At 54.1% G+C, this 20619-nt stretch overlaps 2 protein-coding genes across 2 annotated transcripts in view; both read left to right on the top strand.

The window, feature by feature from the left end:
* Positions 1–4250: 4250 nt before the first annotated feature.
* Positions 4251–14115, top strand: LOC309820098 (protein HIDE1; the record flags this gene model as incomplete). Its single annotated transcript, XM_082650602.1, has 7 exons — positions 4251–4330; positions 5415–5723; positions 7924–8016; positions 8977–9004; positions 9742–9785; positions 10993–11027; positions 13969–14115. Exons 1-7 carry the CDS (start codon positions 4300–4302, stop codon positions 14113–14115), a joined length of 687 nt encoding a protein of 228 aa, XP_082506728.1. The 5' UTR covers positions 4251–4299.
* A 2146-nt stretch (positions 14116–16261) lies between these two features.
* CARM1 (coactivator associated arginine methyltransferase 1) overlaps positions 16262–20619 on the top strand; it is a gene marked incomplete at its 5' end in the record, with an annotated part of 40156 nt that continues 35798 nt past the window's right edge. Inside the window, one exon of the mRNA XM_082650822.1 lies at positions 16262–16490. Within this exon, the coding sequence (XP_082506948.1) occupies positions 16262–16490 (229 nt within the window). The remainder of the gene's footprint in view (positions 16491–20619) is intronic.

The following is a 20619-nucleotide window of genomic DNA, read 5'->3' as shown; positions in this document are numbered from 1 at the left end:
GGGTTGTTTCCACCTTTTGGCTGTCGTGAGTAGTGCTGCTAAGAACATGTGTATTTTGAGTATCTGCCTTCAGTTCTTTATGGTGTATTCCTAGGAGTGAAATTGCTGGGTCATATGGTAATTCTATGCTTAACTGTTTGAGGAACTGCCGAACTTTCCCACAGTGGCTGCACCGTTTTACATTCCCACCAACCATGTACGAGGGTCCCAATTTTTCCACATCCTCATCAACACTTGTTATTTTCTATTTTATTTTTAGTATGTCCCTCCTAATGGATGTGAAGTGGTATCTCATAGTGGTTTGTTTGTTTCTTTTTGGATGATCAAGCCATTTTATTGAGGGGCATCGGGAGAGGGCCTTAGAGCTGGGAGGACAGTGATATCTGACATCCTTCTCCCGGCCCTGGGATCTTCTCAGCTTCACAGTCTCTGAAAGCTCATAGTGATTTTGGTTTTTTGGGTTTTTTGGCTGTGCCAAACAGCTTGTGGGATCTCAGTTCCCCGACCAGGAATTGAACCCTGGCAACAACAGGGAAAGCCCGGAATCCTAACCACTAGGCCACCAGGGAACTCCCGAAAGCTCATGGTGGTTTTGATTTGCATTTTCCTAATGATATTGAGCATCCTTTCATGTGCTCATTGGCCACTTGTATATCTTCTTTGGAAAAATGTTTGTTCAAGTCTTTTGTACATTTTTAAATTGGGGTGGTGTTGATTCATATATTATGGAATGGAAAAGGAAGAAAGAAAAACAATGAAAAACCTCTCCCACTCTTTGCCAGTCTGTGCTGGGGCACATCCATACTTCACCTGGGTGTTTATAACTCTGCCTTAGTCTTCTCTTCCTGTTTGCACCAAGTTTAGAAATCAGCCAGAGATGAAAGGGTAGGGTCTTCTCAGGTCTTTTCTGAGCATTTGTCCTGCCCTGGGCATGCACATTGCTCTCTAAGTTACCCAGTGTGTATGGGTACTTTTGAATGCCTTAATTACCCAAAGAAACTCTCGCCCCAGCTTTTCCTCCCAGCTTTTGGTAAGTCAGTTGTAATCTTGTGCCCCAGAGAACTGTGTTTTCCAAGAATGTGTTCTGAGTTAAACAGACAAGCACCTTGAGGCAGTCCCTCAGGTAACCCCCAGACATCTTAGAACAGACACACACAATACTGTGAGAACGAGGGCTGCTCTGCTCCCTTAGAAACTGGGGACCAGGGCCCTATACTTCACTTGAAGACACAGGCTGCTGTCTTCAAGTCCTCCACTGTGCTGGGAAAGGAGATGAGGAAGGGCAGGGAAAACACCATAAAAAGCTTTCCTGCCATGATCAAGTTGCCTCTTCTTGATTCAGCATTTCCTTGGTTGGCATCAACATTGAGCTGTTTTCCAGAGTTTGGATAAAGTTAATTCTTACCACTTCTGCTCAGTTGGTCGATGTTTCAGTGGAGGTAGAGGCCCATGGAGCTACGAGCTCTGCCATTTTCACTGTTGTCTGGGGTGAATGGGTGATTCTTGTTTCCCTCAATTAAACAAAACCATCCCCCTCCCCAAGTATTCAATAAAATTTACTGAGTGACACTGTGAATAAAACAGACAATGTCCTCATGGAGCTGTCATCCCAGTGCTCCTCCACTAAATGATTTCAGGAAGTCAGAGGCACTGAGAAGTAAATGCTAGGTGGGTAGGTGGGGATGGTTCATCTCACCTGGATGGAGTCGGAGAGATTCCCCAAGAAGGTGGCATTGAAGCTCAGGTTTGAAATAGAAGGGAGAAGAGGCAAGCAGAAAAGAACAGTGCTCTGAGGTCAAAGGCTCTCAGAGACTTCAAGAGGCAGAAGGGAGATGAGGGTGGGGTGGGTGAGAGAAGTAGCCAGAGAAGAGATGGGAGCCTTCGGCAGAGGCCACATCATACAGAGTCCCTCTTCCGTTTGTAATGTTGGCCTAGGATCTTAGCCTGGGGTTCTTATAACCATGGGGAGTTAGCAGACTGGCTTCTGGAGGTCAGGAATCCCCTGAAATTATAACCAAAAGATTACAAGACCATGTGCTGGGCAGACTCACTACTTGGACATTTTGAAGTAGTTGTGTTTGTTTGCCCCACCAGAGCTGTTCTCTACCATTCCCTGTACTGCTTCGCAGTGGGAGGCAGGGAGCTGATATCTACACACCGGGTCAACTTGGCTTCCTTTTCCTCTTATTTCCAGTTGGGTTCAGCCCTGGTAGGATATCTGAGGGCCGAAGGAAAGGAAGGTCTAGGTATCTATTCCCTGGCTCCTACCCTGTTGGTCTGCATCTTTCCACCAAAGCTTGTAACTCCAGCTCTCTCCAAGTTCCAGAACTGTTTTCTCCCCAGCAACTGCAGCAACCCAACAACTGGCTGCTAACAGTTCCCTGACCCCAGGGAGTCACCATCCGTCATTGCTTTCCCTTCACCCTGCCCATGACTCCTCAGTCCTGTCTCTTAAGGGCATAATCTGTGTGTCAGCTGACCAATACAGGTATGTGTGGCTATTTCTGAATTCAAAATTCCAGGTTATAGGGACTTCCCTGGTGGCGCAGTGGTTAAGAATCCGCCTGCCAATGCAGGGGACACGGATTTGAGCCCTGGTCCAGGAAGATCCCACATGCTGCAGAGCAACTAAGCCTGTGCGCCTCAACTACTGAGCCTGCGCTCTAGAGCCCGCAAGCCACAACTACTGAGCCCGTGCTCTACAACTACTGACGCCCGCACGCCTAGAGCGCGTGCTCCGCAACAAGAGAAGCCACTGCAATGAGAAGCCCGCGCACCACAACGAAGAGTAGCCCCCGCTCGCCGCAACTAGAGAAAGCCCACGTGCAGCAGTGAAGACCCAATGCAGCCAAAAAAGTAAATAATAAATTTAAAAAAAAAGAAGCTAGGAAAAGAAGAGCCAATTAAACACATGGTAACTGGAAGAAAGAACAAAATAATGAAATAGAAAACTGAAGATAGAGAAAACAACAAAGCCAAAAGTTGGTACTTGGAAAAGATTAATAAAACTGATTAACCCCTAGCAAAGCTAATCAAGAAAAAAAGAGAAAAAACACAAATATCTATCATCAGGGATGAAAGAGGAAACATCACTACAAACCCCACAGATATTAAAAGCCTAACAAGGGAGAGTGAACAGGCTTATAGCAATACGTTTGATAAGTTAGATGAAATGGACAAACATGAAAATACAAGCATGCTAGTTGGAATCAAAGAAAATTACAAGGTACTACGGCAGGCTTCAGCAAAGGCATTTTTCTAAGTCCAGAGGAATCTGGAAAGATTTCCTAAAAAATGGCACTTAAACTGAGACCTGAAGCAGAAGTGGGATTTGACCAGGTCTATAGAATTGTGTTCCAGGCAGCGATGATGGAACACATGCAAAGGCCCTGAGGTTGAAATGAGCTTTGTGTATCCAAAGGAAAAAAGTCCACGCTAATGGCCCTTTTTCGTATTTGGCAACTACATGCTTACATCCTTCCTGGGTGTAAACCTCCAGGTGGACCTACCTGCTGGACTTGACCAGAAATGTTTGGAGACCAAAGCAAATCTGGTAAGACAGACCTTTGGAAGTTTCTGGGCTATCAACGGGAGGCAATTTATGCTGCAAACAATGTCATTTCCTCAGTTCTGCAGCTAGTGTTTCCTTCCACCTGGTTGGTGAAGCCCCTGAGGCTTTCCTCCCCTGTGGCCTCACACTGGGAACGCTCACACTACACTAGGCATTGCACTTCATGACATGAATTCTTTGGAGCTAGTGTCCACTACTCTTAGCCCCATTCTTCAGAGCAGCAAGCTGAGGCTTCCAAGAAGGACCTTGTCTTGCCTGAGGTCACAGAGGCCAAGCCCTAACCACCATGCCCTACCAACTTCCACCCCACATGTTTCAACTTCAGCACTGGTTGGGCCACATTTTGTGACTTGGGCCTGGGTTTCCCAAAAAACCTATGTTCCTTGTGCTTCCTCATGCCCAGGAGTTCTCAGGGGAAAAACAAAAAACAAAAAAAACCACGCACTGGACCATCTCATTCATTTTTCCCCTCCCATCTGCCGAACCTTGGCCCCTAAGGAACAGCGAGGTGCCAGGGTCTGATGTGCGTCCATGGAAGGGGTGGGGAGGGGAGAGAGTCCCTTTCAGCGCCCAAGTGTGTGTGTGCAACTTCCTGCCAATGAGGAAACACTCGGCTTAAATCAGCCCTGGTTCTTCTTTCCTTGCTCTGGCCTCACAGGAGGAGCTGGCAGTGAGCCGTGGGCCGTGCTGGTCTCAGCCAGATTTCCTGGCCAAACGCGCGAGGAGAGATGCCCTGGACCGTCCTGCTCTTTGCAGCCGGTGAGCCTGGTGCCCCTGTGCCACCCCTGCTCCGCTCCCTCCACCTCCCCAACCTTGCCTCTGCTGGGGGGTGGCAGGGAGGGTGTGTGTGTGCAGAAACCAGGTGCTGGAGAAGCTGAGCCCTTGACCGATTTGCCCCAGAGCCTTGGAAATGCCCCAGGAGCACGGATTTCTCTTGTCCGGTCTCATTATCCCCACCCACATCAAGGGTACCAGAAATGCCAGCCCACCAGAGACAGCAGTGCCCACGCCCCATGACTCAGCCCTACTTGACCTCTGCAGGCTCCTACCTCCAGGACTGGGGCAACAGGAGGATCTGCTGGGGACTCAGAGGGTGGGGCGGGGAAGCTAGATAAAGGAAGGCTTGTGTCGACCTCACCTGAGCCAGGCACTCTGCCCGGGAGCCTGTGAGCAGCTGGGGAGACACTGGTCCCTCCTGCAGGAAGTCGTGCCCCCAAATCATATTCTTCACCACAGCCTGGAAAACAAGATAGAACCCCTCTGCCCTCCCCTTCTCCCCTCGGTCACCCTCCCTCCTGCCACCCAGGCTCCTTGAACACACCGCATCCCTTCCAGCCTGTGGCCTTTGCCCCAGACTGTCCCTCTGCCTGGAATGCTCGCCCCCAGTTCTTCCTGTGCCGTGTCTCCATGGAAGCCTTCTGTGGCTACCCTACCACCCTTGTCTCCCTGAGAAAGTCAGCCCCCACCCCTCCCCGGGGCAGGCATACCTTATCTGTCCGCATACCTTATCTGTCCCTCTATCTGTCTATCTCGTCTGCTGCTCTATCCCCAGCACCTAAACAGGGCCTGGCACGTAGTCAATTCTGTTGATCGAAGTAGTACGAGTATAATTGCGCTGCTGTAACATCCACGGCTATTATAATAAAATGACTCAAATGCAGCGATCTCTCACCATGTGCTGGGCACTCTACCCCTTCAACATCACAGTAGGGTAGGGAAGACTAGCCTCCGGTTGTACATGAAAGCCAAGGCCCAGATAGGGTGAGCCACTTGCCCAAGGCTACACAGCCAGACTGGCCTCTGCTCTAACCACCCAGACAGCCTCCCCTATCTTGCTTCGCAGGCTCCTTGGCTATCCCGGCACCATCCATCATGCTGGTGCCCCCACATCCCAGCAGCCAGAAGGACCCCATCCACATTGCATGCATGGCCCCCAGGGATTTCCCGGGGGCGAATTTCACACTGTATCAAGGGGAAGAGGTGGTGCAGCTCCTGCAGGCCCCCGTGGACCAGCTCGAGGTCATCTTCAACCTGAGTGGTGGCAGCAGGGAGGTTCCAGGGGGACCATTCCGCTGCCAGTATGGTGTGCTCGGCGAGCTCAGGCAGCCTCAACTGTCGAACCTCAGTGAGCCCATGCACGTCTCCTTCCCAGGTAAGGCCCTTCCATCATTCCTCACTGCCCCGGGCTCCATTTTCTCACCTCCGAGGCTTTGTAGGTGCTGTTCCCTCCACCTGGAAGTCATCACAGGACGAGCCACCTCTTGCAACTTGCCAGGACTTTCTCACTTTTCCTTGTTTAATCCTCACAGTCACCCCCATGCAATGGGTACAGCCATTCTCCCCATTTTCCAGATAAGGAAACTGAGGCACAAGAGATGAAGAGACTGGCCCAGGTCACCCAGCCAGCAGGTGGCAGAGCGTTAAACCTGGCATGCGTTCACCCTCCCTGAAATCCAGGCGTTAAACCTGCATGCTCTCCTGCACCCTCCCTTGAGCCCCTGCTATGTACCAGGCACTGTCCTTGGCACTGCAGGTTCAGCAGTGAATGAAACAAAGTCCCTGATGTCTCACAGTTGACATTCCGAGGGATGGGGACAAACAATAAATAAGGAGTTTGGCAAACATTCAGTCTGCCAACAGGGGACAAGGAAAGTGGCAGGGATGAAATATAGCCCTGGCAGTGAAAGCGCCAAGTCCTAACCACTGGACTGCCAGGGAATTCCCAAGGGTGTCATTTTTTTTTTTTTTTTTTTTTTGTGGTACGCGGGCCTCTCACTGTTGTGGCCTCTCCCGCTGCGGAGCACAGGCTCCGGACGCGCAGGCTCAGCGGCCATGGCTCACGGGCCCAGCCGCTCCGCGGCATGTGGGATCTTCCTGGACCGGGGCACGAACCCGTGTTCCCTGCATCGGCAGGCGGACTCTCAACCACTGCGCCACCAGGGAAGCCCCCCAAGGGTGTCATTTTAAATAGAGAGGAGAGTGGCCAAGGAAGGTCTCTCTGAGGAGGAAACGTTTGAGCAAAGACCTGAAGGATGAAGAGTCAGCCACGTGAGTGTCGGGGGCAGGAGTGTTCCAGGCAGAGGAAGCAGGCTGTGCAAAGGCCCTGGGACTGGAGCGTGCCTGGTGTGTTTGAGAGACATAGAGGCACCCCATACGGCTGAAGCATAATGAGCAAGGGGGAAAGGTGGGGGAGATGAGGGCAGGGGGGAGGCGACGAGGACTGTGCAGGTTTTTGTGGCTGCAGCAAGGGCTCTGGCTTTTCGTCTGAGACAGAAGCGCTGGGAAGGCTGATGTCTTCCTCTGGTCTTTCCAGGAGAGGGGGCTGGGCCTGGGCTCTGGATCAAGGAGCCGGAGGGAAGGAGGAGCCTCTGGGTGGAGTCTCTGCTTCACCATCAGTCAGAATTTTCCTGCGGCAAAGAGAACTTTGTTGCCAGCAGAGGCCCACCGGCTGTGATGACAGAACAGTCTCTGTGTCCTTCCCCGGCCTCAAGTTCCACAATCAAAGGCCCCCTTCTCTCACCTTGGTCCTGTGGTCTCAGAGTGGGGAAGTGACACCCCTCCTGCCCCAGGTGAATGAATGGACAAGGGCTAACACTGAGAACACCAAGTGTGTGCCTCTCCTCCCCTCTGGGCTAGTTCCTGACCTCCACTGGGATCAGGGCATCTCCTGCTGGCTTCCCTCTCTCTCCAGGGTGGGGCAGCCGAATCTTCTGCAGAGACATTAACTGGAGCTGGGGCTTCATGCTTTTGTGGCTGACCTCTACGTGGGCCTCAGGGTCCACCATGTGGCTGGGGGTGGATGTTGTCTGACTCACTATTACCCAGCCAGCAGGACTCTTCAGGCCACAAGTAACTGAAAACTTGACTCAAATTGGCTTCAGCGACAAAAGGGGATTTGTTAGTTCACTGAACAGCACTGACTTCAGGCATGGCTGGATCCAGGTGCTCACTGATGTCAGGAATCATGTGCCACTTCTCAGCTCCGCTTTCTTCTGTGTCTTATTCTCAGGCAGGCCCTCCCTCTCAGGGTGTCAGAATTGTACCTTGGAGCCCCAGGTGTATATCCTACCAGCTTTGTAACGCTGGCCTGAGGAGTAAACCTCTCTTCCCAGTGGTCTAGCCAAAGTCCAGAAATTACTTTCATTGGCTCAGCTTGGGCAACATACCCCTCCCTGAACCAATCAGGTTGGCCAGGGGGAGGGAATATGCTAATTGGCCAGAAACAGGTTTGCTAGATCCCCAGGGTCTAGCAACACCCAAACCAAATGGAGGAATGACAGGAGTCCCACCTTCTCCCTGCAACCCCACAGTTCCATGACCTGCCCAATCTCTCTTTTCCCATCTTCCTCTAGTGCCCACCTGGATCCTGGCACTCTCCTTGAGCCTGGCTGGAGCCTTCCTCCTCCTCGCTGGGCTGGTGACCACTGCGTTGGTTGTCAGGAAAGGTAACGGCAGGCAGAGAAAGCATGGCCCACCAGAACTTGTGTATGCACTCCCACTCATACCCATTTTTAGGAGCACGGTTGGGAGTCCTTACTACAAAGGTTTAGCAGTGAAGAACCTTCCAGAATTTCAATGATGGTGATGGGCAAGGGCAATTTATATATGTATATATACATGTATATGTGTATATATATATATATATAAATTGTTGTAAAATATACATGGCATAAAATTTACCATTTTAACCCTTTTTAAAAAATTATTATTTTTTTGGCCACGCTGCGCAGCTCGTGGGATCTTAGTTCCCTGACCAGGCATCAAACCCGGGCCCTGGCAGTGAAAGTGGATCGCCTGGGAATTCCTTTTTTTAAAAAAATTATTTTTAAATTTTTAATTTTTTTCATTTTAACCCTTTTTAAGTGTCCAGTTCAGCACCATTAAGTATATTCACTTGGTTGTACAACCGTCGCCACCATCCATCTCCAGAACTCTTTCATCTTCCCAAACTGTAACTGTCCCCTTTAAACACCGACTCCCCGTTCCCCCTTCCCACAGCCCCTGGCACCACTGAACTCAGTCTTTAAAAACAAAATTAAGCGGGAATCCCCTGGTGGTCCAGTGGTTTGGACTCTGTGCTTTCACTGCAGGGGCCATGGGTTCTATCACTGCTCAGGGAACTAAGACCCTGCAAGCCACATGGCGTGGACTTAAAAAAACAACAACAAAAAAACCCAACAATGTTACATGCTCATACCTTGTTTGAAGTTTTTACCAACCTACATTGATCATGAAATTGGGGGGAAAAAAGTGTCTTCAGTAGCTCCCCTGTTGAGTGGGAAATTTGCCAGTGAAGAAGGAAAGGCTGGGCTACAAATGTATGTGGGCCTTTTGGTTTCTTGGCTTTTTGCAACCAGGATGCAACCAGGACCAAAATCTAACAAACGCTTTTTTTTCTCTCCCAGTTAAAGTAAAAAACTTGCAGAAGAAACGGTGAGACCATCCCTGGAGACCCTCAGAGGGTGGTTTTGGGGAAAGAAAACTCAGTCCCAAGGCGGGAGTTCCTGATGGCCATTAAAGACTCTGATAGCTGGCCGGGTTCTGGGGGAAGAAGGGTCCTTCCAGGGCTCCACCCCAAACAGCGTCTTCTGGTGGGAGGCTGGCTTAATAGAAACAGGTGCTATTCAGGAAGCGCCTACGGTGTGCCCAGCATTGTGCTGCGGGACTCTGGACCCTGAGCTCACGTGATCCTCATGGCAGCGCTGGAAGCAGGCACTAGGAATGGCCCCATTTTACAGATGAGGAAGCTGAGGCTTCCTCGCATCCCTTTACGGCCATTTGCCAAAATTTGCTAAGTAATCATTCTAGAAATCCACAATTGTGGGAGAGGCGAGTGGCGCCCCCTGGGGTTGTGCAGCACCCAACTTGTAGCCTGTAGACAGTGGCCCTGGTTCCTGGGCATCAGAATCTACTGGCTCCAGCCTCGGTTTCTCCCCTCTGAGAGAGGGGTGGACACCGTGCTGCCTAGTGGCAGAGAACTAGCAGTAGCCCCGGTGATGGAATCCTGACTTCACCTGGCTGTGGGGCTCCTGCGAGAGAATTTCCATCTGAGGGGATTCAGGGAGGATGCGGAGGTGGGGTGGGGAGGAAGGGCCAAGTTTGACCAGGGCTACCTGGAACGAGCCTCCTGCCTGAGACAAGTCATCACTTTCTCCCGAAACCCTCTGCAGGGAGCGAGAATCCTGCTGGGCCCAGGTTAACTTCGCCACCACAGGTCTGTGCCTCCCTGTTCCCGTCCCTCACCGGGGTAGGGTCACTGCCTCAAAATGCCATCGGGTCTCACTACTCGCTACTGAGCCCCTTCTATAGCTGCTCACTTCCCTTAGAGTTGAGAACACACGCTCCCCTCTTTCTCCCCCATCCCCTGCCGTTTCCCGACCAGGTTCACCTTTTTTTTTTTGGTGTGAACATCTTTCACCTCTTACCTCTCCTTGCCCCATCCTCATGCCTTTCACTCATTCTGCCCTCTGCCTAGAATACTTTTCCTCCCTGTGGTCTGTCTAAAGGTCGCCTCCTTCGGGAAGCCTTCCCTGACTTCCTAGGCAGGATCTACTCTTTCTACTTACATGCCCCCAGAGCCCTGTCGTTCTTCTTACCCCCTCAGTAGAAACACAATTAAGTAATCATTGCGTGCTTGGGTGTGTGACACTCGCCTCCACCACTGGACCATCAGCTCCAAGGGGGTGGGGAACTGCATCTGTCTTGTCCACCATCAGGGCACCCGGCTTTCACAGTGCCTGGCACCGTCCTTAAATGGAGCCCCACTTGTGGTCCAGAATGTGCTGTTTTGCTGGGGGGGGGGGGAGAGGGACCCAGCCTGTGAAGTGCGATGCCCAGGAAGGGGCTCCAAGCAGAGAAAACTCCATTCTCTGTACTTCTTTCACTGTCTCACGTATTTATTGAGCACCCCGACTATGTGCTAAGGTCTGGGGTCTCCCAAGGTAACCAAGACAGAGGTGGTTTCTGTCCACAAGCCCATACTCCGGTGGGGAAACAGCCCATGGTGGGCCGGACCCTGTCTGGGCTAGGAGGCTAGTCCCCAGAGGAAGTGGTGTTGAATCAGAGACCTATAGTGGGGAGCAGGGAGTAGCTGGGTGAAGAGCGGGCAACCCAGGGTGGGGGAGGAGCTGAGAGGTGTTCTGGAAAGTGGAAGTGGAGACAAGGCACCATTTTCCCAGAGGTCAGCCAGAGGTCCCTGAGGGAGGGTTCTGAGCAGTGGAGGGACACAGTTCAATTTGCAGCTGTGCACAGTGCACCCTGTAGAATGGGCTGGAAGGGGGCAAAGAGGATGAGGGGTGATAGACCTTACGCCCTTCCTCATGGTTGACTTGGGGCCTGTGGGCTTGCGGGGAGGGCCTGGGGAGGGCGGTGAGCAGGAAATCTGAACCGGCCCCCATCCTGGTCTTCTCTTTCTGTTGCAGACATGTCCTTCGATAACTCCCTGTTCACCATCTCCGTAAGTCATCCTGTTTCTCGGTCCCGATTTTCTACTGACTGTCATGACCATGGGAAGTTTGGGGCTACCACCAGGCTGGGTTGACCTGTTTGTCTCTGAGCTTCTGGGGTCTGGGAAACGCCCAGAATCACTGAGCAGGGATTGTTTGTGAGCTGAGAGTTGGCACTGGAAAATTCCAGGGGATTGGAGGTAGGCACGTTGTCCAGGCCTTCGTGGGGCAGTGGGCGGGCCCCTGGTTGTCAGCACTGCCTTTGCACTCAGAATGGTGACAAGGGACTCAGGGTGACCTGGTGGCTTCTTTGGGGTCATGGAGCCTTGTGACAATCTGGTGCACACTGTGGTTCGCTCCTGGTATAAAGAAAAGCCTACTTTTGTGTTCAGTTTCAGGAACTTCAGCTTAGCTGTCCCAGACATGCATCTCCCTTTCAAGGGGGAGGGTCTCAACCCTCATTCCCATCCCCACTCCCCACCCCCTGCTTAGCAAGGGGTGTTGCTCCGCCAGATCACACAGTGTCCCGGCTGGGATTTGAACCCAGGTCTCTGGGACTCCTCTACACAGCTGCATCTTGTGATGGCCTTGGGGTACTTATTATTATTAGTTTACTAAATTAGAGATATCCGACCCCTGGACACGATGGATCAAGAAAATGTCCAGCTAGGGGAATTCCCTGGTGGTCCAGTGGTTGGGACTCCACACTTCCACTGCAGGGGGCCCAGGTTTGATCCCTGGTGTGGCATGGCCCGGCCAAAAAAACAAAAAGAAAAAAGAAAAGAAAATGTGCAGCTAGCTCTTCTCCATGCAGAGAGGGGTACAGGTCTGGGGTGCAGGTGGTCCCCCTTGAGGCGGCCTCAGAAGTTCCATTTGTGTAAGTGGACGCTTTGGGACTTCAGTCAGGGAGACTGGGGTGGAGTCAGTCTGCTCGGGGCACCATGGTGGGGAGGGGGGTGGGGGGAGGTTTGGATGGGTTCAACATAGCCTTCCTGGGCATCTGGACAAGAACAAGATGAGGCCCTTCATCCCTCAGAGCTTCTTAATTCTACAGGGGGAGACAGACAATGCCATGTGGGGTAGGAGTGACCAGGAAGCTCACTTAGGTGGGAGATCCGGGAGGTCTCTGAGATTAGCGACAAGCAGGAGGTAGCTGCGGAGGATTGATCCAGGCTCAGGACACGTTCTTGGCACGGCCCAGTAGGGGTGCAGCGGATTGAGGAGTAGAGAGGGGCGCCGCGCGGAACTTTGACTTTGACCCCAAGTGAAGGGTGTGCCATGAAAGGTTCAGGGCAGAGGTGGGACTTGACGTGATCTATGTGCTCACGGGCGCCCTCTGGCGGCTTCGTGAAGGATAGACTGTGGGGGACCGTGGACGGACGGGAGCTGGGGGACCCGGCAATGGTTCAGGCGCCAGACGTGGCGGGTAGTTTGGGCCAGTGTGTTGGCAGCGGAGGTGGAAGAAGCGAACAGATGCAGGTCAGGTAGATTCAGGGGATGGGAAACACGGCACTGATTTTGGAGTGGATGAGTGGGCCGAGGGAGAAGGAGGCGTGGCGGAGTTCCGGAGAGACGAGACAGGTCACCTCACTCAGTGCTGCCACAGAGCAGATGGAGACTGGACCCCAGTCACTGGTATACAGATGGTGGGAAGGAAGGGGCTTGGCACCGGCCTGTTCAGCCCTCTGAGATCGCAGCTCAGGGAACAAATCCTGAGCTGTTAAGAAAAGCCTGGCAGGCGGGGCAAGTTCTGAAACCTTCTGTGAGAAGTCACACCGCTCAAGGCAGTAGCCTGGTGATTACTGCCTCCCCCGCCCCCCCCCGCACCCTTTTTTTTTTTTTTTTTTTTTAAGGCATTTAAAATGAAACGGTGGAAAACAGAGAAAAGGAAGGAGAAAAATAACTTATTTCCGTCCTGGTGACTTTAAAAATATATTTTTTTTAGTTAAATTTTTTTTTGACTATGAAATACATCCAAATGTAAAAATTATATACATAGTAAAATTCTCTTCTCTTTCTTAATCCCTCTCCACCCACTGGTCTCCCCCTCTGCACACAGACGTACAGGTAAATCACCATTAGGAGCTTCCTGCACATACAAGCAAAGGCAAAAATAGCAAGTCTATATCCTCACTCTTTTTAACACAAATGACAGCATGCTAGCCACACTGTTATGAACGATGCTTCTTTTCCTTAACAGTAAATTCTAGTGATCTTTGCTAGTTTTTAAAAAGAATCATTGTAAAATAGACATAAAATTTACCATTTTAGTCATTTTTCAGTGTACAGTTCTGTGGCATTAAGTGTATTCATATTGTTGTACAACCGTCACCACCATCATCCCCAGAACATTATCTTGCAAAACAAATCCTGTCCCGGGACTTCCCTGGCAGTCCAGTGGTTAAGACTCAGCACTTTCACTGCAGTGGCCTGGGTTCAGTCCCTGGTTGGGGAACTAAGATTCCACAAGCCGCATGGTGTGACCAGAAAAAATAAAACTCTGTCCCTATTAAACACCAACTCCCTGTTTCACCCCCACTGCAGGCCCTGGCACCCACCATTCTACTTTCTGTTGCTTTGATGGATTTGCCTATTCCGGATTTTACAAAGAAATTATGCCATACAGTGTTCATATTTATGAGTCGTAGCCACCCCCGGGGGGGGGTGTTGGCATTCTCCCCCATTGTACAAAAGGGGAAACTGAGGCACAAAGGGGGCCATCACACCTCATCAGGGAGAGGGGGAGCTGCGATTCGATCCCAGGCTGTCTGGTTCCCTATTCAGCAGAGAGGAAGGCAGGACAGACAGCAGGATCAGGGCGCTGAAGCTGTGTGTGTGTGGGGTGAGGTGAGACCCAATGGACTGGGGGAGTCTCGGGCTCAGAACATGGGGCAACCCGAGATCCTGAAACCCCAAATCACCCGGTTCTCTATTTTTCCTCCACGGACAAAGAAAATGACTTCAGAAGAAGATGCAGCCACCCAGGATGCTCCCTCAGGCTCTGCTGCGACACCTGGCAACTCTGGGACCCGGAAGAGGCCCACCTCCACGTCATCCTCACCTGAGCCCCCAGAATTCAGCACATTCCGGGCCTGCTAGGGGAGCCCTTCCCTCTGTCTGCGTGCCCTCCGTTCAGCCCTCCCCCTTGAGCTGGCTGGGCTTTGCAGGGTCTCAGTTCCCTCCAGCTACGTTGGGGACTTCTCGCTGCTGCTTCCTCAGGGCAGTGAACAGAGGAAATGAAGGGGACCCCCTGGCCTTGGGACCTTCCTTGCAGAGGAGCAGGAGTGGGAGAGGGGATGCAAGCATCTGCCTGGAGGCTGGACAGAAAGCAGGAAGCCTCTCTGGATTGCCAGCTTTTCAGACCACCACGGAAGGAGCTGTTAGGATCCCTCAGCCAGGCCATTATGAAGTCTGAGCTCTCCACACACCCCTCCGCTTTCCTTCGTCCCATGCATAACATGGTGTGGACACCATGCACACTGTCCCATGCAAAAACCCAATTACACCTGACTTGGGTTTTTGGAGCATAGGGTACCTGGGGGTTATATTCTATGTGCCCTGCTGGCATGCCTAAGTTATTAATTATAATGCTTGGAGCTGTTCCCAAGGCCTCTGTGGAGTGTAATCCTTCAAGCCCAGGACCTCTGGGGTCCAATCACTGATTGCAGGGTGGGGGGGGAGGGGGCAGTACCCCTCAACTGCATGCAGTCAGGGTGGTGTATTGGGAGGCCCATGGGGGTGTAGGGAGGGGGGCAGTGCCATGTGGGGTCTCTGCTAAAGTCCTTGCATTGGTGAATACAGGAGGTGGAATGATGGAATGCTTGAGGAGAATGAGTAGTAAATGAGCAGGTCCAGGGACTTCCCCGCCGGATTAGTGGTTAAGACTCCTCCTTCCCAATGCAGGCGGCACGTGTTAGATCCCTGGTCGAGAAACTAAGATCCCGCAAGCGGCACGGTGGGGCCTTAAAAAAAAAAAAAAGCAGGTACCGGGAAGAGTGGCAGCTGGAGATAGCGGGCGGCAGCAAGCACCTTTGGAACCCACCAAAGAGGAGGAGAATGGGGGCCTTGGAGCAGTGGAGGTGGGACTTGGAGGGAAGATGGGTGTGTGTATCTGTGTATTGAAAGGGGCACTAGGCCCTAATCTGCTGGATTCACTGGTCAGCCATCACTGCGGAAAGGGTGAGTGAGTTGCGGTGGGGGGGAAGGGGCTAAAAGAGAGGTCCAAGAATTTTTTTGTGGGGGCGAAGACAGTGAAGGGCCAAGGATGGAGGAGGAGGGCACTGGGGGAAGCGGCTGGAGATGATGGGGAAGAGAGAAGGAGAGGTTGAGTGCTCCGAGAGGGGGCAAATGTGGCGTGCAGAGGCCAAGTCCATGCTCAAACTGCTTTTCCAGAGGGCGCGCTGGGGGTGGAGCCACAGGCTGGGGCGTGTCCCTACGTCCTGTCCCCGCCCCTCACTCCGGCCCTCCCCAATAACCCAGAGATTCACAAAGCGAGACCAGTGGTGGGGTGGGGAGCAGGACCGGTATAGGGGCGGGGCGTCTTCGCAGCTGGACCCCGACCCTCAGTGAGCCGCCGTACAAAGCCGGGCGGGACCAGGGGAAGAGCCCACCCTCAGGGGCGTGTTAGAGACTGTCGGGCGTCAGGCCCGCCGCCACCGTTCCCCTGGCTGGGGGAGCCACCTCACACAGCACGGCCGCTTGCGCGGGGCGGGGCTCCAGCGTGTGTCTGCACGGCCGAGCACCGCCCTTTGACGCGCGCTCCGAGCTGGGCAGCCGCACCGCCTTACAAAGCGCGGCCATTCGGGCCGCGCCGGGCTGGAGGCGGGGCCTAGCCCTAGGGGCGTGTCCGCGCGGCCGAGCACCACTTCTGACGTACGCTCCCGCCATCGCTGTTCCTGGGCCAAGGAGTCACCTCACAAAGCTGCGACCGCTAGCGCGGGGCGGGGCGGGGCGAGGCGGGGCCGGGCCGGCCCCGCCCCCCAGCGTGCTTCCTCCCAGAGCCCAGGGCCGCCGGCAGAGGGCGCTGCGTCACGGGGCTGGACCGCAGCGGCGGTGGCGGCGAGGCGGCGCGTGGCCATCAGGCGGCGCTACCTGGCTCGGCCTCGGCCTCGGCCTGTGCGGCGGCGGCGGCGGCGGCGGCGGCGGCGGCGGCGGCGGCAGCGGCGGCGGCCTGGGCCCGGGCGCGGCGGCGGCGGCGGCGGCGGCGGCGGCGGCGGCGGCGGCGGGGCCTGGAGCCGGATCTAAGATGGCAGGAACGGCGGCGGCGGCGGCGGCGGCGGGGCCGGGCGTGGGCGGCGCAGGGGCGGCCGGCCCGGGTGTCACGGGGCCCTGCGGGGCAGTGTCCGTGTTCCCCGGCGCCCGCCTCCTCACCATCGGCGACGCGAACGGCGAGATCCAGCGGCACGCGGAGCAGCAGGCGCTGCGCCTCGAGGTGCGCGCCGGCCCGGACGCGGCGGGCATCGCCCTCTACAGCCGTGAGTGCGGGGCCCCAGGGCCGGGCCGAGGGCCGGGCTGCGCGCGGGGGCTGCGCACGAGGCCGGACGGGCGGGGGGCCCGGGGTGGACCGGACGCAGCCGCGGTGAGGGGACCGGGGTCCCGAGGGTGAGGGGCCCTGATCCTTGGGGGCCTGGTATGGGCTCCGTGGGGCCGGGCCGAGGGAGCTGGATGTGAGAGGCCCCCGAGTGAGGGGTGTGGAGGAACGGTGTCAAAGGGGCAGAAAGAGAAAAGAGGGCGTGAGTGGTGGCCAGAGGTGAGGTGCCCCGAGCGGGAAATGGGGGAAGTAGTGAGGGCCCTGAGATTGGGAGGGGGTGGGCAGGAAGTGGGGGGCCGAGAGTGCAAAGTAAGAATTCGGAGGAAGCCGGGGGTGGGGGGGGCTGGGTGGGAGGGGAGGGGGCCTGGGCGTGGGAGAGGTGGGAGTCTGTGGGCGGGTGTGGCCGCTCTAGCGGGGAGGAGGGAGGGGTGTGGGCAGCCTCTGGCTATCTCAGGGGACCCTATGGACTGCCAAGGACGGTTGGAAAGTGGTGCCCAGTCTGGAGGGACCTGGAGCACCCTGTGCCACTCATCTGGAGGGCTTGGCGTTCCGGACCCCCGAGTGGGAAACTTCTAGATCTGGGGAGAGGGGTCCTGCGAGGGTGGTGCGAGCTGCTGTGTGTGCGCCTCGTGGAAACGTGGACGGGGAGGGCCCTTATCTGGATGCCCAGCTCCGAAGTAAGAGGTAACACGGACTCCTCCCTGGCCACGGACCTCCGATCTTCCTTTCTGGGGATGTGAGAAGCTGGTTACATTTTCTGAAGCTAGTTTCAAAACTGACATTAAGGTGGAAAAAAAAAAAATCACAAATGTGTTTGCCAAGGACCTCGCGTCTTTGTAGTTCATCCTTTTTCTTTCTCTTGTTACTCTTTCTTATCAGTTCTCTCTGGTCACGATTCCTCCTTCACATTTTAAAAATAATTAATTAATTAATTAATTGTTGGCAGTGTTGGGTATTCATTGCTACGCGTGGGGTTTCTCTAGTTGTGGTGAGCGGGGGCTACTCTTAGTTTCGGTGTGCGGGCTTCTCATTGCGGTGGCTTCTCTTGTTGCAGAGTGCTGGGCTCTAGGCGCGCGGGCTTCAGTAGTTGTGGCATGTGGGCTCAGCAGTTGTGGCTCGCCGACTCTAGAGCACAGGCTCAGTAGTTGTAGCGCACGGGCTTAGTTGCTCCTCGGCATGTGGGATCTTCCCAGACCAGGGATCGAACCCGTGTCCCTCGCGTTAGCAGGCAGATTCTTAACCACTGCACCACCAGGGAGGTACCTCCTCCTTCACATTTCGTTATTCTGTTACACTCAGCTTGGTCTCTCCGGGTTTCTTGCACTGATGCTCTGTGGAGTCACTGAGGGGGCCTCTCCTGGCTTTGGCCTGTGTGAGTTTTTTGCCACTTCGGGAATGGGGATTTTCTGAAGGGAAGTGTGTGGAGCAGTTGGTTCCCACACAGGATTCTCTCCACACCTCAACTTGGAAAACCCAAAATAAAGGAGCTGTGCATCTGTCCCCAGCGTCGCACCTCTTTTTGCTGGGGCAGAGCTGGGTCTTCTTGGATCAGATGAGGAGAAAGAAGGGTATCCTCGGTGGGCATCGGAGCTCAAGAAAGACACTTAAGCTCAGCAGGATCCCCCAGATCACAAGCATGGCCATTCATTCAACACGCATTAATGGGATACAGAACAAAAAGGCAGTGTTTCTCAAACTAGGGTTCCAGGGCTGATCCGCAAAGGAGTTCCAGGGGAGGTGGTTTATCTTTGGTAAATAAACTTGATTTTAGAACAGTTTTAGATTGATAGAATTACTAGGAAGATAATACAGAGCGTTCTCATATACTCTACACATAGTCTCCTGTCTTTACATGTTTCTCCAGGAGAGTTTTTACTTTTGTGTTTTTGTTTTGTGGCTCTACTTGGAATTGTTACTAGTTACAAAGGGAACACTTCCCTTTTTAGAGGTCATTCATAACTGAAGCGATCGTCAAGAGGAGAAAGTCCATGTTTCTCAAACTGAGAGTCTCAGTCTGAAATTCTTTCAGACCCCTGATGATACAGTCTCAGAGGTCTGAAATAATTTTTTCCTCTTTAGGCTCAAGTAACATTAGTGTGAGGTATTAGTGTGAAAGTATGGGTTCTGGAGTTGGCCACAGCTGGTTGTATTCGTTTTCCAGGGTTGCCGTAACAAACTTGGTGGCTTAAACCAACGGGAATGTATTCTCTCATAGCTCACGGGCAGAAGTCCAAAATCAAGGTGTCGGCTGGGCCACACTAGCTCCACAGGCTCTAGAGGAGGATCCTTTCTTGCCTCTTCCAGCTTCCAGTGACTCCAGGCGTTGGTTGACTGGAGGCCACAGAAATCCAGTCTCTGCCTCTGTCTTCACATGGCTGTTCCCCTGTGTCTCTGTGCCTTTTCCTGTAAGGTCACCTGTTGCTGGATTTAGGGCCCACCCTAAATCCAGGATTATCTTAGATCCTTAATTATGTCTGTAAAGACCCTTTTTCTAAGTAAAGTCATATCCATAGGTTCCGGGGGTTAGGGCTTGGACATATTTTGGGGGGCATCCACTACGTGGGCTAGACTGGTGCCCTGAGGGTAGTTGTGGGTCTCTGTGCCTCAGTTTCCTCGACGGTAGAATGGAGGTGATGACAGGACTGTGGCACAGCGTGTTTGCTCTATGAACGAACACTTCTTCTTTGGAAGCAGCACCTGCTCCGGTAAAGGCCTGGTGATGGCCTCAGAGTTGGTCGGGTTACTGCTCAGGGCGGGGCAGCCCTGGTTCCTGAGCCAGCTCCGCCTGGGGAGCACGGGCCTCCAGGGAAGAACTTCTCAGAAGTCTGCCGGGGGAGTGCAAAGTCCTGGATCAGAGATCAGGCCCGGCCTGCTGGGTGTGGAGGGCTGGCTGACGGTCCCCTGGAAAAAGGCAGAGATGGTCCAGCCACTGGGGGGACTTAGGGGTGAACCACGCTGCTGCTGGGAGCTTTAGGCTTTCTCTCGGGATGAACTTCGTCCCTGGCTTCAGCATTTCCCAACCTGGACCCTTCTGGGACCCGAATGCTTTGGCCAGGTGAGAAGGCTTCAGGAACCCTGTTGTGCTCACCTGTCCCTCGTGAGGCGAGGTCTTGCGAGCCACTGGTGATTCCAGATCCCGGGCATTCGCCTCTGTGGGTGGAGCTGGGGTGGGGGCGGGTGGGCGGTCGACCGAGACATCCGCCCGAACCTCCCAGTGTCTCACATCTGGGAGCTGAGGGTCCTGAACGTGGAGTGTGACTGGTGTGAGTCACCAACTACACGGCCTTGAACTAGCCATTTCACCTGTAGCAGCCCTGTAGCGACACCTGTACACGTCTTCCGTTTCCTCACCTGCGATGGGAATAGTGCCACTGGGGTCCCGGGCATGTGGGGGAGGTGCAGCACGGGGTTGTGGAGCAGGGTGTCCGGCGGTGAAGGGTAGATCTGTCTATAGATGCTATCAGTGGTGGTGCTACTGGCGTGGAATGGTGAAGAGCTGGCTTTTCTAGGAGGGAGTCCCTTATGCTGTGGGGCTGCCCAGCTGCCTTGCACCCCCAGCAGATGGGAGGGGGGCCCCTGGACTGCCACCTCTGTCTCAGGCAGCAGGGCTGGGAGATGGGTGTGGGTAGCAGGACAGCCAGCCCCTTTCCTTGACGTTTGCCCCCTCCCTGTGGGAAAGAGGACAGCTGAGGAAGATCCTGTCCCAGTCACCCTGCAGTGAATGGTGACCCCCCCACCCCTTCTTTTTTTTTTTTTTTTGGCCTCGTGGCTTGCAGGATCTTAGTTCCCTGACCAGGGTTCGAACCTGGGCCCCCGGCAGTGAAAGTGCAGAGTCCTAACCTCTGGACCACCAGGGAATTCCCTCCCCACCCCTTCTTGCCAGTTGATGTCAACCTGGCCCGCGTCCATGAGATTGGCTAAATGGCAACTACCGAAACTGGGCCGTTTTCCTTGGGCAGAGTTGCTGGCTTCCCGGGCCTTGAGGAAGCTTTGGCACAGGCTCTGGAGCCCTTGGACATGGGCTGCCATCCCCTTGCAGGGAGGCAGCTCCTCGGAAAGCCCATCGTGGGGCG

The sequence above is a fragment of the Grampus griseus genome (assembly GCF_964374135.1).
Source record: "Grampus griseus genome assembly, chromosome: 3".
In the NCBI taxonomy this organism is placed as follows: Eukaryota; Metazoa; Chordata; class Mammalia; order Artiodactyla; family Delphinidae; genus Grampus; species Grampus griseus.
Note: the sequence above shows the minus strand (reverse complement) of the source record. Positions and strands in the feature narration are given on the sequence as shown.